The sequence below is a fragment of the Pholcus phalangioides genome, unplaced genomic scaffold (assembly GCF_987345545.1).
Source record: "Pholcus phalangioides strain wild (caught in Gottingen) unplaced genomic scaffold, Ppha-v1.0 ptg000015l_1, whole genome shotgun sequence".
NCBI lineage: Eukaryota > Metazoa > Arthropoda > Arachnida > Araneae > Pholcidae > Pholcus > Pholcus phalangioides.
In genome coordinates, this window is record NW_028301608.1 from 75,053,714 (window position 1) to 75,078,544 (window position 24,831).

The window sequence follows — 24,831 nt, forward strand, 5'->3', positions numbered from 1 at the left end:
TCGCCCATTCTACTACAGCTAGTATGGCCAGAACCTCCGCCTGAAAGATGCTGTTCCCTTGACGCAACCGTCGACTCCAAGCCTCTTCAACAGATCCATCTGCATTCATAACTACGTATGCACAGGCCGTGGCCGTCTGTTTTTGAGCCGTCCGTGAATATACTAATAGCTTCATCGGATGAGCAGTGTTCCGCACCAGGCAGCGGAACTTGATTCTGGAACAAGTCCACACTGGGATGATGAAGCCAACTCCTATTGTTCCCTTCGTAGGTATCAGGTCTTATTGGAATTCCGTCCATCCGAAACCTCTCTGCCGAAATGCAGGATTGTAGATCCACGTGATTCGCAAGATTGTTCTTACTCGTTCTTGTACATCGCAGGATTGTAGATCATACTCAACATATAGGCTGAGTTTAGGGTTTCCCGTAGCAGTATACAGGATATTATAGGCTGTAGTTCTGTATGCACCAGTTACATACAATAAGAACGGACGTTGGGCAACATCTAGTAATTTACGGAGTCTTTGTGTCGGGTTTTTATACCAAATAACCGCTTGCGTATGAAATTTTCCGTTGTACAACCGATGTGTACAAAATGATCCTAAATTTTTAGTGTATACCCCACTTTGGGCCTGCTATGCGTCTCGATTTTTGCATGGCGTCTTAAACCTTATCAATTTGTTTCGCCACATGCGTCGTGAATTTGAACTGATGGTCAATATGTACTCCAAGATATTTCATGCATTTGGATATTTGCAGTCGAACACCATTGATTGTTATGTAGGGACGCTTTTTCTTGGGGTGAGGCCATAGTAATTTAGTTTTAGTCACCTCCATGCTGAGACGATGATCCTCTAGCCATTTCGACAGTTCGCCAAACGCGGCATCCGCAGTGCTGCCAATGTCGTTGGGGGTTCTCGCCGAGATCACAAAGACTAGATCATCGGCGAAAGCTTTGACATAGACATCCGGTCCCCAATTTTTTTTCAGCAGTGAGTCAAGCACGATAGACCATAGTAGCGGACCGCTGCATGAGCCCTTAGGACAGCCCATGGCATCAAAATCGGTAATTTTCCTATAGCATTGATTATTATCTCGTGGCGGACCGAATCAAAATCACCGCGAATGTCTATGGAAACTATAGCCATTACTTGACCTCGTCGATGTCTAGTCGTGATCTCCCCCATCAGTGATACTACTGCTTTTTCTGTCAAGCCACCTGTACGAAATCCGAACTGGCTTAGCACCACCATTTTTTCTAGAACTTTGCCCATTGTAGAGAGTAAACAGATGGGGCGATACGACTACAGCACCCCTGGATCCCTATCTTTCCTCAGGAAAAGCAAGACCTTACCCCCGTTTGAAACATTTTGGGAACACCGAATTGACTAAACTATTGAAGATATCTGTAATAACATGGCCATGGGCTGCGACTAGTGTTTTCGAAAGAGGAATATTTATGTTATCGATACCCGGAGCTCGTTTATTGTTCAGTCTTCTGACTATTTGATTGATCTGAAAGAACGATGTACCCAGGTGCTGGGCTATGCACAACCTCACATTGCTGATTCTCTGAAATGGTGGACGGATGAGTTAGCAGCTTCCCGCAGACAACTCCGTAAACTAGAGCGTCGTTTCATTAAGGCCAAGGGTGATGATAGAGTACAGGCGAGGAAAGAGTTTAGATCAGAGCAGGGCATATTAAGGATGTAAACAAGGCAAAAACGACTAGTTGGATCACCTTCTGCACAGAGGAAAGCCGCCCATTTAGACAAGCACACAAATCTATGTTCAAAACGAAGCGTCTACCACCACAGGTAATGATGTCCAACGGTCCACATACTGGTGCGACGATGCTGGAAGCGGCCCAAGCACAATTGGAGATTTTTCCGAACCTCCCGGATACTGTAAATTTGACTCCATACACGCCATCTATGAGTATGACGGACCCATCATTCACTTACATGGAATATATGACCGGAAACCCCAACCTGATCAGCTGGAGGAGAAACGAAGATGAAGAAATGACAAGCTAATAATGGGTGGAAAAACTTTATTTACCGATACTTTGCACGAGGACTACACGTACACGCTAAGTTTCACAACAAGTGCTCAAAGTTCTTACCCATCCGCAGTTATGCACGCTTCACAATGGCGACGCGTTGATTGTCGAACCCTTTCAAAAATACCTGGCATTTCGCGGACGTTTGCAGCTGCGACGGCGATTCTTGCGACGTGGATGGTAAGACACGTACTGCCCTCGTGTAAAGTATCGCTAAATAAAAAGTTTTTCCACCCATTATTGGCTTGGCTTATCATTTGGCTTATCTTCGTTTATCCTCCAACTGATCAGGTTGGGGTTTCCGGTCATACATTCCTGTGTGATTCCGTTTTGTTTTTGTGTTTTCTACCTCCCCTAAAAGTTTGTACGTTGAGTTTTGAATCGCCCTGTATATATTATATTTCGATTTGAAAATAATACCATGCACACATTTAAATACTGTTTTCGTGATATTATTCGTTTTTTTCGCATTTTCTAAACGTTTTAGCTGGTTGTTCTTATTCATTCTCTTCAGATTTGGCGACGGAAGAAAAAAAAGCAGGAGGAATGGGGGGGGGGAAGAGGGAAGGAACATTCAGAGTTCAATAAAACAGTTACCTTAATCCTATTCTTCGCCTGAATGAAAAACTGAAAAATATGAATTTCCTGGCTAATGCAACAGAATGAATTTTTTGCGATGGATACCCTCGCACTTGATAATACATCAAAAAATTGAATAAATGTCAGAAGTTAGTCAGTACTTATCACTCATTATTGTACATGATTTTTTTTTGTTCGGTTTCGAAATTTCCGGCATTTTAGCCGATTTCGTCATCCTCGTCATAATTTTTCGCAGTGATGGTGTACACTCGTCTGTTTCTGCTGCGCAATTTGTTAACAGAGAGTAAGTAAATGTTGCGACACGAACACACACACCCACCCCCACATGCATGCAATATTAAACTTGGAAAGAAGACGTCATCTTATTGGCCGAATGACACAGAGGCAACAAGAATGAAGAACAATCACGAGATGACGACATCTGTCTGCGAAGGAGGATGAGGCATACCATGATACCATGAACGGGGTTGACGCGCACGCACACTCACTCATTAGATAGGGCAAAAAAGCGAAAGATCATTGTTCGGAAGAAGGACGAGAGCCCGAATTGCTACAGTTTCTATTCTCATTTCTCTATTTTTGGTGTTTTTCATCCCTCCCCCTCTAATTCAACGGTCAGTTTAATGAGTTATGGCAAGAGCCCTCAAGTTATCTCTTTCGACGTTCAACCAGTGAACCCAAATATTTTTTGTTTGCTGTAAATAAGACAAAATATTGTATAATTATAAATACATAACACAAAAAACATACTTCTATAAAATTGTCAGGTGTTTGGCAGAACGTTAGCAATATGTTCAAGTAACATAAAAAAGATTGAAAATCCCTGATATAGTATCACCGATGCATTGCCTCTCATATGGATTCAGTGCGGATCCCGGGTTCGATCGTAGCATCTGTACGATGGCGGCTCAAGTGGGTTTTTCGTGATTTTCAACATTGGGGCAGCAAATGCGAACCGATCTCCCCGTAGGAAAGTTCCGCCACAGAAAGTCACCACGGTGCAAATATTTAGTCATTACTAGGGCTCGGATTTTTATGTCTTTGCACTATTTTTACGTAATTTTCTTTATTTCACTATTTTTACGTGATAGAGCATATTTTCAAAATTTTAAGGCATATTTTGCATATTTCATATAATTTTCGATAAAAAGAAAAATTTTCCCCGTGTTATTCCAATTCCGCTTCAGTCTAGTTTTTCCGCTTACGGCTTCTGACGAGAGCTCTTGGGGCTAGGATTTTTATGCACTAAAAATGAAACGTCGTTGCCGATTGGTAAAAATCCTGAAATTCACGTTCTTCAACCAATCAGAAATGGCATTGAATTTTTAGAACATAAAAATACTAGCCCTTCAACGACACTAGTGTCTGGCTGCAAATACATTAACCACCTGAATCAAATTAAAAGGAAAAATTGGCTAAAATTGATTCATGAGGGAATTTTTTTAACGTTTGTGGGAAATTTTGAGAGTTTATCAAATAAAAAGAACTATTTAATTTTTTACTTTTTTTTAATTTTGTGCAATGTTTTCTAAAGACTTCTGATAGATATATTATATCTATAGGTGGCAGCACATTAACTCTGCCGCTATGTGGTCGTGTGGGCATCGTGCTGGACTCTCGTCCTGAGGATCCAGGTTCGAACCTCCGTCGAGGGCATAGTTGTGGTCGGCTGAAGTTGGTTTCGGTTTTCCAGCTTCGAGGCGCAATGCGAGCTGGTCTCCCATTTAAAAAGTCTCTCCGCAGAGAGCAGGCAGACCTACAATAGTTGTATAAGGCAAATGGCAGCATGAACACGAAACAAGCGCAACTCTACAACATAAATACGTTAGGAGGAGGAGGAGGGGGGGGGGACCACACATTCCGGCATTTGCCGATTCATTAGAAATTCCGAGGAGGAATGTGTACGAGTTGTATGTACGGTTAAGTAGTAGTAGCTGAATTAACTCTGAATTGTGGGAGAAAACTTACTAAAAAGGGATTTTTTTTTGTATCATTACTGAATCTGATCAAGTTCGAGCAGGTCCAGATAAAAAAAGCCATAGGGCCTCAATATCTAAAATTCTTCGGAAGTTACCCTTACAAAGTAACTAAATAATTTTTGTACCGATTTTATCAATGATTCGTATATTATACTATTAAATTAAATTTTCAACATGCCTAAAGTGAAGCGAAGGAGTTCACAGAACCTGAAGAAATTTGTTTCTGAATATGATGAAGTGTTCTTACACTTGTTGCCACAGTTCTGTTATCGTTTGGTATCTGCTCGTTTGCAAGCGTTGAACTTGAAGGTTCTGCATCAGTCTCTGTTGACAATTGATAAGATATTTTCCCTAACGAACTCGAGGCGACCACCGATAGACAGCGCCTTCACTTCCAACCCATCTCACTAATGGCAGTAAATTGCAATATAGCGATATGGCCAGAGTTGGTGTTTGGTGAAGTAGTAGTCTCTGTTGACACATCTTCAGGAATCAGACTCTATCCGGAAACCTCTGAACTTGTAGGATCTGTAGGATAACGGTTCAAAATTTGATCAGCGTGACGTCGGACAACATCTCCGTTATCGGTGATGGCTTTGTATGACGCTGGTCCGGTTGGTTTCACAACAGTAGCCGGAATCCAGGATGCACCACGGCTATAATTTCTGATGTAGACAGCGTCTCTGGCATCGAATCGTCTCACTTTTCGTTGTTTTTGCTCTGTAGCTGCATCTTGCTCCTGTTTCCACCTTTTATCACCCACCAAGTCTGGATGAAGACGGTCCAAGACAGTAGTCAGCCTCCATGGTCTGTAAGGTGCAATCAGTGCTTGACGAATACCATTGCTTTCTAGGAAACAGCGATAACCGTTAGATGTGAACCGAGGTCCATTATCGGAAACTACAACATCCGGCAAACCATGAGTAGCGAAAATCTCGCGCAGCACATCGATGGTTCCGGTGACAGTAGTTGATGTCATTCGTCGTACTTCAGTCCACTTGGAGTAAGAGTCAATCAGAATCAGGAAGTTTTGTCCTTGAAATGGTCCAGCGAAATGTATGTGAACTCGGGGCCAAGGCTTGGTTGTCTTTTCCCACGGATGGTTTGGAACTCTGGGAGGTGCATACCTTGTCCGTTAACAGTTCGTACATCTTACGTAGTTCTCAATATCAACATCCATGCCTGGCCACCATACGAACGATCTTACAAGAGCTTTCATGCGTTCAACACCTGGATGCGCGACATGCAATTCACTTAAAACTCGAGATCGACCTGGCACTGGTATAATTACTCTATTTTCCCATAATAAGCAATTTTTATGCACTGATAGTTCATTCGTTTTTATGAAATAAGTTCGAAACCGTGAATTTTTCATCTCAACAGGCCAACCTTTTAGTACCTAATTTAACACTATAGAAAATACCGGATCTCTAATAGTCATTTTTGAGATATCCACAGCATGAAGTGGTGGATTTTCTAATTCTTCTATGAATAGCACTTCTAATGGAGAAGTGACTATGTATATATATATATATATATATATATAGAGAGAGATTAATAACGAAAATTGTTAACGAGAATTAACGAAAAATTAACGAAAAATTATATGCGTTTAGAAGCAAACTCCACGTTAGCATTCGCGGAGATAAAATCTCTTTTGTGGGCTTATTTTTATTGAAAATTCCCAAGAGAGGTTGGTGGTCAGTAACTATAGTGAATGAGTGACCATACAGAAAACGATGAAACTTTTTTACTCCAAATACTATGCCCAAAGCTTCCTTATCGATTTGAGCATAGTTCCGTTCTGTAGTAGTTATAGAGTTCTCGAGGCATAAGCTATTGGTGCTTCTGAACCATCAGGAAGTACGTGACTCAAAACCGCACCAACTCCAAAAGGTGAAACATCGCACGTCAACACAATGGGAAGCTTTTCATCGAAAGGTACTAATACACAATCTGAACTTAACAATTCCTTCAGAGAATTGAAGGCATCATCGTGGATCTTTGACCATTTGAATGGTGCATTTTGATCCAGTAATCTATGCAACACTTCCAAAACTGTAGCCTTATCCTTAAGAAAACTGTTATAGAAATTTATGAGTCCCAAAATGCCTGCAATTTTTGTTTGTTTTTTGTAATAGGAGTCGAAGGTATTGCTTCAATTTTCGAATTGGAAGGGTGAATACCCGCAGCATCGATACGGTACCCTAAAAATTCAACTTCAGTGACTCCAAAAAGACAGTTTTCTCTTTTAGCACGTAATCCAACATTTTTAAGTTTTTCTAGCACGCATTCTAATCTTGATGCTAACTGCTCTAGAAATTAGCCCCGATCAAAACGTACTCAAAATATGGAACTACACCTTCCACATTTGAAAACGAATTTTCGATCATATTTTGGAAAATTCCAGGAGCAACATTAACACCATATTGCAATCAGTTAATCTTGAAAGCACCTTTGTGAGTTACAATTGTCTGGGCCTCAGCGGATGTTTCGTCTACACGAAGCTGTAAGTAAGCCCGAGTTAAATCTATTTTGGCGCAATATCCTCCACCCTTCAGGTTTGACAGTAACTGATTAACAGCTGGAATTGGACAGGGGTGAGCATTCATGGCCTTATTCAAAGTCACCTTATAGTCCCCACATAATCTAACGTCACCTGAAGGTTTAATAACGGGAACAACAGGAGTTGACCACTTTGGGTTCGAAATAGGTTCAATAACTCCTTCATCCTGAAGATTTTCCAAAGCAATCTCAAATGTACCCAATCCAGCATCAAAAACCTCGCTGTATTTTTTAATTATAAAATCCACAGAATTAGATTCAATCTTTTTAACTCCATTCAATGAAATACCCAAAGGCTCAAACCATGTGAAACGCAATATATATATATTTTTTTATTTTATTTTTTTTTTAAACGTGATCCACACGTAATCCCAAGGGACCAGTATGATCCGCCCAGGGAATTTGTTAGTGTTAGTAAACATCCATGCCCGAACCAGGATTCGAACCCAGACCTGCACAGTGAGAAGCCAGTTCCCTAACCACTCGACTGCCAGGCGGCATATTTGTGCATTTGCATTTTGAAATTAGCAGTTGTAATCCGACTTTCTTGTTCCCAAATTGTACTTCTACTGTGCATGAACCTAGAAGTGTTTCTAATCTTAGGTTTGCAGCAACCAAAGTTTCAAAAGTTTCTTTAGAAATTATGGAATAATAAGATCCAGAATCAATCTCAATTTTTAATGCATGGTTGTTCAATAAAACCTCGAAATACCTTGTTTGAAACCAGAAAAGTTAACTACAGAGTTCAAATATTCATGTTCAGTTTTAATTTCATGTGCATCATGTGTGTATGCTTTATTTTTCTGAATACCCTTGGCCCGACATACAGTTTGTATATATCCGTTCTTGCCACAGTGCCCGCAAGTCGTTGATTTGAAACGACAATTAGAACGGTCATGTCGTCCACCACAACCAAAACATACGTAACTGTTATTAGAAAAGTCATCCTTTGAAACATTTTTTGTTTCGAATTAAATTTCTTTTTACTCTTCACTTGATCAACGAAATCAGAAGTTCCTGAATTAGAAACTTGAGAACTTTAAGAATGAATTTGTTTTGATTGTGAAAATGCAGTTTCAGCTGCAAGGCACTTGGCAACAGCATCATCAGAATTCAATTTTGGCTCTGCCAGTAACTTCCGTTGAGTTCCTTCATATCGTAATCCACATACCAACTGATCGCGCAATCGTTCAGCAAGAGTAGCACCAAAATTGCAATTTTCAGCTAATTTTCTTAATACGGTAACGTACGAATTTACGAACTCATTGTTTAACTGTACTATCTTATGAAATTGAAATCTGCAATAAATTTCGGAGGGTTTTGGGCAGAAATTATTCTTCAGTAGTTCCGAGTATATTATCAAAACTCACATCAGAAATCTGCTGAGGCAACACAAGGGAAAAATCCAAGCAAAATCCCTAGCGTTTTTATTCCGCACACAGCCAAAAGAACAGCCCTTTTCTTTTCAGGAAGCGTCTTATCGCATTTGCTTCCAAGAAAAAAGTCAGCTGTTGTATATTTAAATCCCAGGAAACCGAATTTGAGGTATCGAACTCAGGCATAGACCCAATTTTTGCCATGTTAGAATTTTATAAACATCAATACAGATAGATACCAGTGCCACGAAACTCGAGCGTGATAGGGAAAAGCAATGTCGAAATAAACATACCAGCTCTCATCAGGCATCAGTTTGGTAAACATCCCATCCTCGTCGCCAGTTTTATGTTTCACTAGCTATAATACCCAGCGCTGCCCGGGTTTTCTTCAATGAGGCTTTTTGGATCACGTGATATCTCCCTCTTTCTTTGAGGGACATGCATGCAAAGCGTGTCTAAGTTAACCAATATGGCGACTTCATGAAATAAACAAATCTAGATTTAAAGAAACATAGAAACGAATGTTTTTTCCCCTTTTTTAAGGGACGCTAGCTATTTCGATTCCCCCCCCCCCCCCGAACTTCAAGTTATCTATTTCTGCCTGTTTCTGCTTCAAAAAATGCTTAATTAAAGCTGTGGAATTTTTTCGATGTACTTTTTACGGGCCCATAATTCATTTTAAAATATCTTAATCCACATGAATTTATGCAGTTGAATATCAAAAGACAATACGGAGACACTAATTTTCATGCTTGAGACGATATAAATAAAAAGTTGAAATCAATGTTATTGCCTGGATATCCAACTCTAAAGAAAAGGTTCGGATAATTACTTCATATTCAATCTCCTGGGCTTCGTATGCCTAAGCGAACTCAATATATTTCAAAAATCGAGAATTCAATACAATTTTTAAAATTATTGATGTGGCGGAAACCACACTAAATTTCCGCAATTCTACAGTAAAATCGGCAATTTTAACACTGATTGCTATGGGGATCATCCTTTGCATTACCCTCAAAGTGAAGCTCATCATGGCGTCTATTCAAAAAGCTCTCATTACTGAGAGGATTGAAAAAAGTGGCAAACCATTATAAAGGCACAAATTATTATACATACATTTGCAACATTAAAGAAGTGACAAACCATTGTAAAGGCATATACACGTCTGAAACGCATTGCTAGGAAACCACGGTAACCAAAGTAAACGTTCCGAAAGTGATTGTTGAGGCCCAAAAACCATTGTTGCCCGACAGTTTTTGCCCTGCTCTGACGAAATTTTAAAGTAGCCTATCGTTCAAGTCGTGTCTCATTTGGTATATATGCAAAATTTGGCGACGATCGATCTAAAATTGTAGATTTGTATAGAGAACATACACACACACACAGAAAATCAATTTTATATATATAGATTACTCGCTGAAACATTCGTCCGAGTGGAAGACGATAGAAGACGAAATGAAACTCTTTGAATTATTACATTTAATACACAACACATATGATAAAAGAAGAAAGAAATTGATGTTAACGCGTTGGCTACATGATTGCGAATGCTCGAGAGAGCGAGAGAAGCAGAACAGACAACGATCTTAAATCACTTGAACATTATAAACAATGCACAGAATAAGGTCTATTAGATGCTGCCATCTATATTAACGAAATAGATCACAGCAGCCTATGTTATTGGTTCTTTGATACTCGTGGTTAGTGAGACGAGACGAAGAATTTTTGTTCATACAATAAAAGTAAGGTTCAAATAGTTCTGACCGCATCAATGCTTCTCATTATCATGTTGCTTTGCTAAAACTAATGTTATCTCAGATCGAAATGAAGAAAAATTTAGAACATTTTTCGTTTTACAGGGCATATTTACGGTTTTTCAAAGGCATAAATGCACTTTTTGTAGAGCATTTTTTAGGGCATAAGAGTCCTAGCCCCAGTCATTACACTTCACTCCCGATTTATAATATAGATCTGGGTGGCCAATTTCTCACCGTTCAAGGGCCAACATAATGGTCAGTTGCAGCTTCGCACCAGGGCACAATTCCGGTGTATAAGTCGCACCAATAAAATTATCCGGAAACTCGCAAATCTGTGTTCACCACAATATAGTGAAAAATGGACAAACTTAGTCCATTTAGAAAATTTTATCCTTGGCTCCACTTCATATAAACTGAGCATATTTATTGTTTACCTGGTTCACAGCTAGTCGATGCAATACATCAAAAATTACTGTTTCTCCTGCAAAATTAGTCCATTCAATTACATCCATAGTTTGAATTTTACAGACCTGAGCAGGCATTGTGCGTTATGTTTATATCCACATAGGGTCAATGGTGGCTCGAAACACAATTTTTACCCGCTCGAAGCACTTTTTTAGCAACCCTCTGGCATATAAATCACAACCGGTAAAACAACCACGAAAACTCGCAGCTGTGTTCCCACCCAGATGGAATGTATCAGAAATTACAGTTTTTTCTACGAATTATTCCATCTAGTGCAAATTTGCTACACATCGTAATTTGAATTTTATAGACAAAGCATTTTTTTCTACATTTTTCTGCAATTTTTTTTTTTTTCACTTACTCCTGATTTAGCAACCTGCGGGGCCGCACGTATCGAATTGCTCAAGGAATTCGGTCTACCGGTCAAGAGAGTCTTTGAGAAGTTTTATTAATGGGATCGAAAATGTGCCAAAAACTAGTCGTGGGGATAGCATTGACTCTCTAGACTGATTAAACCCGTGATGGTACCAAGATAAAATGAACTAGCTACGCATGGACTAGGCAGATTACCTGTATAGAGAGAAACGATGTCACTCCCCGCTGTTCATACGAAGTACGAAAGCCTGGATAACCAAGCGGAGATCGAGATATCCCGTTCAGCATTCATACATATGCTCTAAGGAAAGAAAATGTGTATCCTTTGTAATTCAATGGTTAGAACACTCGCCCGGACAGTGAGAATTGATGGTTCGATTCCCTACAGAGGAATGTGAATTTTCTTTCCGAACTACATCTCGATCTCAGCTTCGTTATCCAGGCTTTCGTACTTCGTAGACTACCTGTAGTTGTGAAACGATGCGCACACACCATTATAGACCATGAGATTACACGGCTAGTTGTAATTTAAAGATGCCATTATGAGTTTTTTTTCACGATTTTTCAAATACAAATATTCCTCATAATATTTTTATAACACCGCTTTTTTCCCCCGCAGATGGGATTTAGTGAATTAATAGAGGTGTATGAATACTGTATTTTCAACATATCAACCGTTTTATTGTAAGGTTATTTCTTCATATACGTCGAAATTGTTAAATTTTTTTAGAAATAGTGTCAAAGTTCTTTTGTTACCGATATTTCGTTACTGAGCAGCTGTAGTTATTTGTATATGGAAGTATATACATGTGTGGAGGTATTTTCTTGAAATGAATATGAAATTCAACTAAGAAATAGAAAATATATGAATTTTAAAAACATGTTTCTCTTTTTGCACGGTGATTTTTTAATGAATATATTTTTTCATTACATATTTCGGAATTTTTAACTTTTCGGGATTTTTAGTGAATATTCGGATATTTTTAGAGCATCTTTCGGCACTTTTTAATGCATATAATCCGGGCTCTAATCATTACTATCTTCACACACAAAACACCCTGCGCCCGCGCACACTTCCGGCAAAACTCAACTTTCCCTTTGGAAGGATGAAAATTGTCCATAATGGCGGTGAACCGGGTTGAGTTTATTTTAGAAGAGAGGAAGCAAAAGTTTTTCATGAGGAATTCTCCTTTAAAAATATTCGTATCATCGAAACATCAGGAGATCCTACATTACAGTAAGTTTTAAATTTCCAGCGAATTATAAATGACTTGGAAATAAATTACCTTTTGGGTTAGATAATGCCAGGAAAGACCAACGTATGTTGACCCAAAATTGAAAAAAGGAACCACGGCTAAGGTTTATAGCCGGGGTTCCTTTTTGCAATTTCGGGTCGACATTAATTTTCGGCTTTGTTGAGTGAAATAGTTGAATAATTTGGCAGCACATACAACGCTTAGTTAAAGAATACATGAATGATCCACCCCCCCCCCCACAAGATCCTCAGACGCCTCGATTTCTTTTTATGGGGGGGGGGATATTCAGAAAAACAGAGCGTAAACATTGAACATTGAAGGACCGGAGACACTCCCCCCTTCACATGTCAGAGAGGTATCGAAACGTTCCCGAAAGATGGTGCATGCTACAGTGCACGCAAGCAAACCTCGCACTCACACGTTATAAAAAATTTGAAGAACAGCATTTTTTGTTTCTGAGATCAGGACAATCACCAAAGAAACACTGCAACACATCACTGAGAATATGAAATATCGACCAGTCGCGTGCCTTCAAGAAAACGTCACTCTCTTCCAACACTTGCTAAATGAATGGAATTTCTTTCGACACAATAAAGAGAGGACAAATTTTACAAGTTGGCATTCTTTTGATTAGGATTTGAAATTTTCATACAGTATTCTCCTTAATTATCATTTCGCGAGAGATGAAACTATCACCGTTGAACTCCCCCTGTTTTTGGTGATAATACAGGGTGATCCAATAGTCAATACTTTCGAAAACTCCATAACTTTTTAAATATGTACGATAGAAAGATACGGTTTTCACATAGATATGCTTAGAAACTTACATCTAGAATTTTATTTTTGCAATACTTAGGTGCAAGACCTAAAACCAACTGATTTTACAACGCAGTTTTGAATTTTGCAAGCGAGAATGTTTGCACTGTGAGAATTTCACAAATTTGGTTTTCTTGAAAATCAGAGATGATGCAGACTGGCTCTCAAATGTCTTGTGGACAGACGAAGCACAGTTTTCACTAAGTGGAAGTGTCAATACACAAAACCCGCTTTTGGGCAACAGAGAACCTGCATGCAATGGTGAAAATGCCTCTTTATGTCCTAAAGGTGACAGTGTGGTGCGGGTTCACAGCTTCTTTCATCATTCTTTTTTTTCCGAGGAAATAAACGGGTAAATTGCATCCCTCACTTGCAAGAGAAGCAAATTATGGGGCTATTTGAATTTTCGCGTGTACACAGAGATAGGCTTACGTCATTGACCCAGTTGAAAGATGCTATACGGCATCAAGTTTCAGGGATACCCTCCGAAATGCTCTTCAGTAGTGTGGAAGGTGATTTTTATCGTCTGACGGCTGTACTTCATAACATATGACGTGGCATCGAAAACATTTAGACACTGATTATTTCCTCTGAATGAACACAACTGTACCACTGCAAAACTATTTTTCCAACCGCAGCACCATCTGTTCAAAAAAATGCAACTCTGTTCAGAATTTTTTTTAATGAAAAATAAAATCCTAGATGTTTCTAAGCATGTCTATGGAAACCGCATCTTCCTATTGCACATAGTGGAAAAGGTATTAAGCTTTCAAAAGATTTTTGGATCACCCTATATTTTACTTCAACTCTAAAATGGACCGCAGAATTTCTAATTCTTTCGGACACTCTTCGTGAGTCACGCTGTTTACATACAAAATTCTCGGATAATAGGGATATTCTTTTGACCTGAAAAACGAACGAAAGTAGTATTATTTTCATATTCGAATTTCACGGGAAAGACAAAAACCGACATTCCCTCCGAAAAAAAAATACGCAGTTTCAACAAAATGCTTACTAGTTTCCCCTTCCTACGTTGGATCCTCCATATTTGAAAATGCGTCGATTCGTCCGATAGGCAAAACAAATTTACGCGCAGCGAATGTCGTTAAAAGTAATGAGGTAAACAAGTGGAAAAAACGTTGTTAGTTGCTATTGTAGAAGCTTGCGGTAAGTGAAAAGAAGCATGTGAGATTTTATTCCCACAAAGAAAATAATCTTCGCTTGCATATTATACAAACATTCGTGCCTTACTCAAGAACACAGCCGGATTAACCATTAAGCAAAATAAGCGCGTGCTTAGGGCATCAGGAGAAAAGGGGCATCCCTAAAAGTTATCAAACTGTTTTATTTTTTTAGTACAATTTTTTTCCAGCATCCGGGAGAAAATCCTAGAACTTTCGATTGATTTTATTGTTGAAAACCTTCATCAAAAGGATGGCACAAATGAAGAAAAACTAATAATATTGCAAACTAGAGATCACGTTAATGCTGAGTTTTTGTGCAATTTATGTAAAAGTTAGTTTGTATTCCGTTTTACAGCATCATAGGGCCCTTTGACTAAATTTTCTGAGCCCCCGCCCCCTCCCCTACCAGCTAAAAATACCTGTCTACCAGTTTGCATACTAACTGTTGCAAATTGTAAACAGATCTAACTGTCACAAGGGTTGTGTCCGGGTGAGACTCCACGCATTAAGTGTAAGCCAAGTTTAACTGAATAACAAAGTGAACTTAGAAATGAACAAATTTTTATGAGTCATTAGCAGATCAACTGCATACGGTGGCTTTTGAGCCACCTCGTAGTTTTAGAGGGTGTTACTTGGGTTTATGGCCATAGTATAATATTTTAGCTAAAACAATTTTTAAATGAAGTAGCCAAAAATAGACTATGTCCCAATATACTCTTTTCGAGGAATTAACAAAATAATGAGATAGATTATTATTGTTTTCTCTTCATACTGTAAAATCACTTAAATGGACATGCGAGAGTATGGTTCTGAGGTACGACATCACAACTCAAAAATATATCAGAAAAAACAAGAACCTAGTGACTGTGGTTCACCAAAAATTAGGTACCTGTGTGTAATATCGGCCATGCTAAGATTCAGTGGCTGCTTTTGAAGCCGCTTTGCGAAATCCTAACAAGTAGTCAATGGGAGAGAATATCTTCATTTTTTTTTTCAAAATCTTTTAAAAAACATTTAAAGTCAAAAATCTCAAGTCTGCCTTTTTGAGAATATGAAAGAAAAACTTCAAAAACTTGTAAAGATACTCCAAAAAAAATTTAAGAGATATTATCAAAGACTTTGCAAGTAGAAAAAAAAGGGGGAGTCGAAACTTAAAGTCGATGCTCAAAAATATTCAAATCATAATTTTGCCTTAGATTAGTTACTTCTGAAATATACAAATTCATTTAATGTATGTATATATTTTTTTTCATTTATAGATTCAATATATATCGAGTAAAATATACTATTAGGGACGGGGGGGGGGGGTGACACCAAAACCATTCAAGTGCTTAGGGCCTACAAACGTCTTTTTATCCGGCCCTGTTCAAGAATACATCTGCGCTGTACTCAAGGATAAATTCGCGTACAGAAGAAAAATTTCAACCAACATAAATGCAAATACAAGCAGGAATGGGTACTCAAAAAACAATTGTCTTTAAGAACGCATTTCTGAACCCTGGCATAATTCAAACGCATAAAATAAATTAAAGAATTCTCATACCGTAAATATGGGAATCCATGATACTCGTACAATCACCCAACATTTAATTTCTTGCGTTCCGCCATCTTGACCGAAGAGTGACACGTTCACGCGCTCCCTAAAACCCCACCCCCCCTTAATTGTAAGAAGAGCTTCGCGTAAGAAGAGAGAAATGCTGGAACTCTCAAACGCTATGAAATGAGCTAAAACACATGGAATGGAAAATTCGCTTCGCACAATAATAATTAACGATATTTTGTCTATCGCGAGACTCGAAACATAGAAAGATTATATTATCACATGTGAGAAAGAGAGAGAAGTAACCAAAGGAATTGCCAAGAAGGCATCAGTTGGTTTCAAGTTGGCACCTTCGCGTGGAAGAGACCAAACTCGTGACGTAAAAGTAAGCCGCGCAAACTGTAGCTGTGGTGTATGGATGAGAAGGGGGAAAGGGGAAGGAATCTCTCTCATCTTGACTTATTTTTGGTGTTTACCAGCTGTGACTCAGGCGTTACCAAAAGACAGAGGCTTTTTTCTTATTCTTTTTCTGTCTTGTATTCTAGGGTCCTCCTTCGCAAGCTCTTTTCTGAGTTACGGTAAACTCTGCGCTGTGTGTGCGCGCTTCAGTTTTCTCCCTCCACCCCAAACAAACAAACGCACAATGACTCGCGATTGCTGCCTTATTATGAATCCACGCGGCTTCCTTATTAACACGATTCATTTTATCCCCGCTCTCTTTTATTCATTTTTCTTTATTTCACAAACATTAAAACTAGACGCTGATTGGAAGTAGGAAGAGGGGCACGGAAAACAAATTCTGCGAAAATTATTTGAAAAGCTTTTATAACGCAAGGAGAACAAAAACGCGCTATGTGCACGCTCGTAAACGTCGTGGACCATTTGGGATCAGCAGGGCCACAACTAGATGTTTGGTCAGCCGGGGCAAGCGCGCATTTTGGCGCCCCCTCATAATGTTGAAAGAGAGGTTAAATAGTAAAATTTGCGCCCCCCCCCTCTAGTCCGGGACACCAGACCCGCCTGCACTCACCTAGTTGCGGCCCTGGGGATCAGATGTAGATTTTAGGGAATATTTGTGAGAAATTCGAGGTGAGTCTCACGCATTCGCCTCTATTCTATAATTCTAAATTGGCTAGCTATAATACCCGGTGCTGCCCGGGTTTTCTTCAATTACTGGGAGGTTTGAAAAAGTGAAAGAAAGGGATAAACTATTATATGACATGAATGTCGCTCTCCACTTGTTAATACAAGATATACAGAAGACTGGATGTTGTGAAGATATTTATTAATTGAGATGTTAATTTTTTAAGGAAGAAAAAAAAAACGCTCTAGCGAAGGAAAATCTCTATCTCCTCTGTAGCTTAGTGGTCAGAGCACTCGTCCGGCAATCGAGGGACCCGGGTTCGACTCCCGGTAGAGGCAGAGATGAGTTTTTTCCTTCCTAAAAAAAATTAACATCTCAATTAATAAATATCTTCACAACATCCAGTCTTCTGTATATCTTGTAAACTATTATATATATATAATACTGGCAGCATTAAAGAAGGGACAAAGCATTTTAAAGGCTTTGTCCCTTCATGTCTCATTAACATGCGTTATGAAACGCATTGTTAGGGAACCACGGTAACCGAAGTAAAAACATTTAAAAGTCATTGTTGAAGCTCAGAAATCATTGTTTCTGACACAGTTTCAATCACAGTTTTTCACCCATTCGGGGCATTTGCCCAGCTCTGACAAACTTTTAACGTAGCCTATCGTTCAAGCAGGGTCCCGTTTGGTACATAAGCGCAATCTGGAGACAATCGATCTAAAATTGTAGATTTGTATAGAGAACACACATAATTGTCAGAAAATTAATTTTATATATACAGATTGTACTGAAACTACTCAGATCTATGTAGCGCGCATTATAGTGGACGCACGCCATTGAAATGGACCATAGGAAAATGGAGAATGAGCTAATTAAAAAAAGCGCTTCTTTTTCACCTGGTGGTTGAAAATTGAAGTATTTTTTATTACATTAATATGTCTCTCTCTCTCTCTCTCTCTCTCTCTCTCGTGGTCTCACTAAGATATCCTGAAAATTTGGCTGTATTTGGAAGAGAGTTTAGTTTTTGAGAAAAACTACTCAGAGTACGGGAACTTCAATTATAACGCCCTTCAATCATTCGAGAAACTGTTTGGTCCATTTTCCAATGCCAACTTAGAAGCGCCAAGTTATACATATACAAATAATTCTTAATTGTTAATAATTGTACATAATTGTTCTATTAATGGACCGACAAACTCAGAGGGTTGTTAGTAGGCATCAAGAGGACCAAAAATTGCAATGGAACATGTTGTTGCAAACCACGTTGAGAGGTTGAAAACCGCGAAAAACGCATGCAGGTTTCAACGTCACCCTGGAACGACAAAAAGTACAATAATAACTACAAAAAGATTTATTTGATTAATTATTACAAGAGTTGAAAGTGGTGGCAGCAGACATCATTGCACAGTCTACAACGACGTAAAAACGATTCCCGGACGCGTTCAAAGATACCAGGTATGCTTTTCATGTCTGCTGCAGCGACGACAATCCAAGCTATGAGATCCTCCGGTGTGTCCACAGGCGTCGCATAAGCGAGTGATTTAAAGTGACCCCCCATAGGAAAAAGTCACACGTATTGAGATCAATCACCACCTCTCGTCCCCTCTGGACAGCGACACCATGTTCCTTTGCAATTTTTGTTCCTCTTGATGCCTACTAACAACCCTCCGAGATAGAACACCCTGTATATGAGAGTATATGCGCTCGAAGAATATGCATTTTTCGAATATCACCCGACGTTTGTTTCACCCAACATTAGCGATGGATCAAAGTACATACGAAGACCTTATTTTCAAAAAAAGTAACATTTTTGTTTATTTTATTTTTTTCGAAATGCAGGTTTTAACGATTTCTGAATCTTTGGTGTCGGATTATATTACGCAACAGGGTTTATTAAAACGGGAACCTTTTGATAGAAATCACGATGTGAAGCAAATCGTTTCTACCGAAAGGGTAGAAAGATCTCATAGCGCGGAACACATTCACTTGATTCATTCGCTTTGGTATTTGTCATTCAACAGGGAACATAAGAAAGCGACATAGGTGCTGAGGCCTTTGAGCCCCCAATAAATTTTCTAAGGGGGCAGAGTCCCCCCCCCCCGAATTTAGAAAAAACAATGCAATGTACCCTCATCTCTTCTGTGAACGCACAAAAGTCCCATATGTACGGGACGACCAGCCACTTTTAGCCCTCCCAATGTTTATTTCATGTCTGCACCTGTACAAAGCGGTTGTCCTATTGGTGTTGAGGGATTTCTTTTAAAGCGGCACATTTTCAAAAGCACTTTCAAATTCGCATTTTTAGAATGATCGTGTTTCTTACTCTACTCACAAGAGAGCAATAAAGGTATCTTCTTTGGCTAGGAAGGTTCCCTTAAGAAACCTTTTGGAATCAACAGGTGACGCTCGCGGAAACTCTTCGGCAAATGAATTATCAGATAGTCGGATTACAGGTTAGACGGTTTTAGTTTCTCGTGTTTGTGGCTTTGCGTCGTAGGCCATTATTAGGAAATCGTTGCTCGGAGGTTTCTTGTAATGTTAAGTTTATGGGACACGTTCGGTTCCAACAAAATGTGGCCGTTGTTCGGAGGTGATCGTTAGAGAAGGCTTTACTGTATATATAAAATTTATTTTCTGTTTGTCTCTGTGTATATGTATGTTCTCTATACAAATCTTCAATTTTAGACCGATCGCCAAATTTAGCATATATACCAAACAGGACCCGACTTGAGCGATAGGCTGCTATAAAAAATCGTCAGAACTGAGGAAATGCCCGAAATGGGCAAAAAACTGTCGGGCAACAAGGTTCCTGGGCCTCAAGAATGATTTTTGGAATGTTTACTGTGGTTATAGTGGTTCCCAAACAATGCGTTTCAGACATGTATGTGCATTTACAATGATTTGTCGTCTTCTTTAATGCTGCCAGTATATATATAGCAGTTTATTTCTTCATAATGGTTTGTTAGTTTCTCATTCCTCCCAGTAACTGAAGAAAACCCGGGCGGTGCCGAGTATTATAGCTAGTATGATATAAAGGAGCTAGAGCAGTACTACTCCAAAATTAAAAGTATAAGTAGTGCAAAGAGACCGATCATAGCGAAAAGCTATGCAGAGATTTCTTGGCCTTCGAAAATTATTCCTATTCCTTCATTAAGATGTTCCTACGGTTGCATAATTTTCTGATGGTGGAGTTGAGGCTGTAGACAGCTCAAAACACGACGACTGTAATTGCTGACACTCTGTAAGTGTTTAATTTGTAACGTGAGTTTTGTTGAAAAACGATGAGAAGTTAAAGAAAAGTTTCTTGAAAAAATGGAAGAAACTCGCAGCAAAAAGAAAGAGTTGACAAATGATCAAAGTTTAGATGACGTCCTAAATTTCCCATCTTTCTCTTCTTTTTTTTTCCAACTAAGCTCGTGGGCGTCGAACTTCCGGTCTCTAATGAGTAGTGACGACGACGAAGCTAATAAGATAGTATGGCCTGAAGATCCTACATCTGGAAATCAAAACTCGCGTTGAAATGTCCCACAGAAAAACGTGAAAGAACATACGATATTTTCCAAAAACATGATTCACATATAGTTCAATATATTTAAATATATAGTACCGGATGTTTTTTATATTATAAAAAAAACATCAGATGCTCAATCATGCAGAGCAGAAATAAGAAATCTGCATAATTCGTTGTTGATAGTGTTCAGCTCAAATAATCGTTCTGCAAGTACGTATAACCGACGCGGCGACGATCTATGCCAGAATATTAATATTATACCCATCTATCGGTTAGAAGTTCCTATGGAATATGAACCTGATCACTGCTTGAGTACATACAAGTACGTATATTAATGCATCGCAAACGGGGGACTAAGATCTCGGTCTAACTTTGTCTGACCAAAATTATACCAAATTCTTGCAGGATCTACAGTATAATCCTCATCAACATGCGCACCTTTTCGCAATGGATCGATTTCTCGACAAATAGTCCCCGTTTGCGTATTCAGGTGATTTCTAATGCTTGATGTCGCAGTGGAAGCTTGAGAGAAAATGTGCACAATGTAGATTACTTGTAACTGATGTTTCTTCTTGTTTCTTCTCTGGCTACGGATTGGATTGGATTTTCAATTTATTGGCGCAAGGACCAATTTGGTCAAACTGCGCCAAAGCAAGACATAAAAATGAGAAAAATGTCCTTCTGTCATGTCAAAAAACTAAAACATATAAAACGGAACATGAAACGTAAAACAATGACATAAATTGTAAAAACTATAATTTGTCGTATAAACCAATGGCTTTGATGAATTTAAAAATGCGAGATGCATCGCTATTGTCATTTAAAATGTCATGAAGTGAAAGATGACTATGACCAAAAGCGGTCGTAAAATGATGACGATGATGTGAACAAGTAAAAGCATGAACAATGGTCAATGGACTTTGACAATGAGGGCACTCTGGTTGACTCTCTCGTAATAATAAATATGATTGTGTGAGGCGACTGTGTCCTATGCGTAACCGGGCAAGCAGAACTTCCTCCTTTCTGTTAGTTCTGCAGCTCGAACGCCAATGGCCAAGTGTGGGCTTGATGGCATGAAGTTTATTATTTATCTGATGGTTCCAATGATCCTGCCAGCGGTGATGCATCACTTCCCGGAGGATTGAGAAGTGGTCACTGGCAGGTACCAAAAGGTTATTGTCAATGTTAGTTGTTGTTCGAGCTGCGGTGTCTGCTTTTTCGTTGCCCGGTATTCCTACATGACCTGGTACCCAGTAAAATTTTACTGTGGTACCATGATGAATGAGGTAATGCAGTTCATGAAAAATGGCATGAATGAATGGATGAGTGTGAAACGTACAGGAACACAGTGCTTGTAATGCGCTGAGAGAGTCACTATAAATGATGCATCATCGGTGGCGTTTGCGTCGTATATGACGTAGAGCCTGAAGGACTGCGTACAGCTCTGCCGAATAAATAGAAAATATGTCGGGAAGTTTGAAAGATGTCTCCTCACAGCAGATGTAGGCACAACCGACATGCCCCGGGCTCTTAGAGCCGTCGGTGTATATGGGGAAGTACCTGTTGTACCTACCCCTGTGCCTGAAGAATATCTGTCGATATATGACATCTCTGGCTACAACTTTATCGCCGTTACTAATGTAAGTTTCCGACCAAAGATATAACAAGAAAACTTTGGTCGGAAATTTACATTAGTAACGACGATAAAGTTGTAGTCAAAGAAGAAACAAGAAACATTATCAGTTACAAGAAATCTACATTGTGAAGAAATCTACATAGACCCTATCAGGGACGTACGCAAGATCAACTTTTGGAGAGGGCACGAAAGGTTCAGGCACAAGGAATCTCTCTAGAGAAATGTTGGGTTACCGACAAAAGCATTTAAATTAATAGGAATTGATTGGAACAGCATATAAAAAAAAAGTATTTTCTTTCATATTTCAACTTTTTTAAAGTATCTATATTTTTTGAATTTTTAGATCGTCTTTGGAGAGGGCCAGGAGTCTTCTATGCCATCCCACCCCCTCCGCGTATGCCTTTGGACCCGAGTCGTTAATTCTCAAAGGGCACAGCGATAAGATTGGCTGGTGAGGGAGTGTCGTAAACATTAACTGACTTATCAGTATCATATTTGGCAAGAAATCATACTTTTTCATCATTCATGTTTCCGACTACTAGTTTTATTAGTAAATACACCTGTAGGCCGAACTCCTCGCGGGTCTGCGGCCCACAAACGGCTCCGGCCGTCAAAGGGGGCCCCTGCCCCCGGACTGAAATTATCAACTCTGTTTTCACCACAACCAGAAACATGGCAAAACTGAATGTTCAAACAGAATGCTCCAAAAACCGGCCACGGGCAATTCTTTTCCGCGCCCGGAAATAATCCGAAGTTCCAATTTTTACTAGAAAGATCAGAACAATTAAAATTAATTTAAGAGATCAAGAAATGACGATGAAAGGGAGGAAAAAAGCAACAGCTGATCTGAATAGAATTCGAACCCACAACCTTCAATGCTAAAGCCTCTGACGTTAACCACTACACCAATTGCAGTAATGAGTCCTATGTAAAATTAAGTAAATATATCGCTAAACGTAGAAAGGTAATATGTTGCCGGCAACCCATTCATTTTCGTTGCATCATCACCAGCCAATCGTATCACTGTGCCTTTTGAGAATTAACGGCTCCTCTTACAGACTAGCATCTGGCCAGTGTGGTGGTCGAGTGGTCATAGTGACGGACTCGCATCGCGGGGTCCCGGGTTCGAGCCCCACCGTCGCCACAGTGGTGGTCGGCTGAAGTTGGTTTTCTGTGGTTCTCAACTTCGAGGCGCAAATGCGAGCCGATCTCCCCGTTAAAAAGTCTCGCCACAGAGAGCAGCAGTCCTACAAACAGTACAAATATTGTCACTACACATCACTCACTTCACTTCTGAGATATATGTGGCAGCACTGAAAAATCATACACAACACCAGATACGCATTCAGACTGTTAGGTACACACCCTTACAATTCCGGCACTTCTCACTAGGTAGTAAATTGCCTATGGCAATAGACCTGAGTCGAGCTCGGTTTGGAAAAAAAAGAAAAGACTAGCATCTGATTTTTTCTGTGGTTCCCAACTTCAAGGCGCAAATGCGAGCCGATCTCCCCGTTAAAAAGTTTCGCCGCAGAGAGCAACAGTCCTACAAATAGTACAAATATTCAGTCATTACACTTCACTCACTTCACTTCTGAGATTCCATGGCCCAGAAACATTACTATATTTTTCACCGAACACGGGACATTCCCGGCCTATCTGGCAAGATTCAAGATTCAAAATAGTAGCCTCTGCCTCTGTGAAAAAGAGGGAAACAATTTTCATTTCATCTCAGAGTTACCAAAGAGTTCCATTTTAAATTACCAGACCGGGACAAACTGACACTCTAGAAACGACGCATCATCAGAAGTCCGATGAATGCAAATCGCATAATAAAACTTGTAAAACATCTGGAAACATGCAAAACAGAATTCAGACGTCCAATTAACCGGACTGACGATTCCAACGACTCTGAAAATACCGCTTCAGAACCAAGACCAAAACTTCCTAGCCTGCATCCCATGATAACAAGACTCAGGAGTAAAGAAAGATCAATCCAGGCAGTCCTTCCTCCCTCGGAGATACCCTCTGCATCCCAATTTCAGCATCCAGATGTAAATGTACATTGTCAGTCAGTGTAAATTAGCGTGTCTTTATATATATACACCAAAGAAAACGATTATATATATATATACACGAGGTGATTATAAAAAAACTATCCCGACATATGGGCCCCTAACTATCATACCATTCACAGAAACTGAATGAAATTTTGGCATAAGGTATTTTGAGGTATGCGCTCAAGAATGATATGGAAAACAACAGTGTCACTCTAACAGTTACGGTTACAGTGAGAAAATTTCGAAAATATCAAATGGCAACAATTGGAATGCGATGTCCGTACTGAAAAACACTAAATAGCGTTGGAATGGCACCTGTAGCACGAAAATCCCCGGAGCTAGGCAAGGAAAAAGTAAAAAGGACTTTGCCGTGCAGCAGAGCATTAATGTTCGTTTCATTCGTCCCACCGTTTCTTCGGCTGAGGCCTGATTAGTCCTCCGCAAGGTCATGTGGAAAATTTGTGAAACACAATAAAATGCTTTATTTTATGCTGCTTCTCTGTCCTTATTGGTTGTCCTCACTTTTAGCCTAACTACCGCCGGTGATTTTCATGCTACAC

At 39.5% G+C, this 24,831-nt stretch overlaps 2 protein-coding genes across 3 annotated transcripts in view; both read right to left on the reverse strand.

Moving 5' to 3' along the window:
- The window catches only part of Sarm (sterile alpha and armadillo motif), a 288,909-nt gene that overhangs the window by 257,931 nt on the left and 6,147 nt on the right, over window positions 1-24,831 (reverse strand). Inside the window, exon 1 of one of the 2 annotated variants that reach the window (XM_089244294.1) lies at window positions 15,978-16,304. The exons of the other annotated variant lie outside the window; for it this stretch is intronic. The gene's annotated coding sequence lies outside the window, so the exon portion shown is untranslated. Of the gene's footprint in view, window positions 1-15,977; window positions 16,305-24,831 lie in introns of those variants that run through there. 2 annotated transcript variants of the gene reach the window in all.
- LOC149076681 (uncharacterized) lies at window positions 5,140-5,619 on the reverse strand. The gene has a single exon (XM_089242289.1). It carries the CDS (start codon window positions 5,617-5,619, stop codon window positions 5,140-5,142), a length of 480 nt encoding a protein of 159 aa, XP_089098415.1.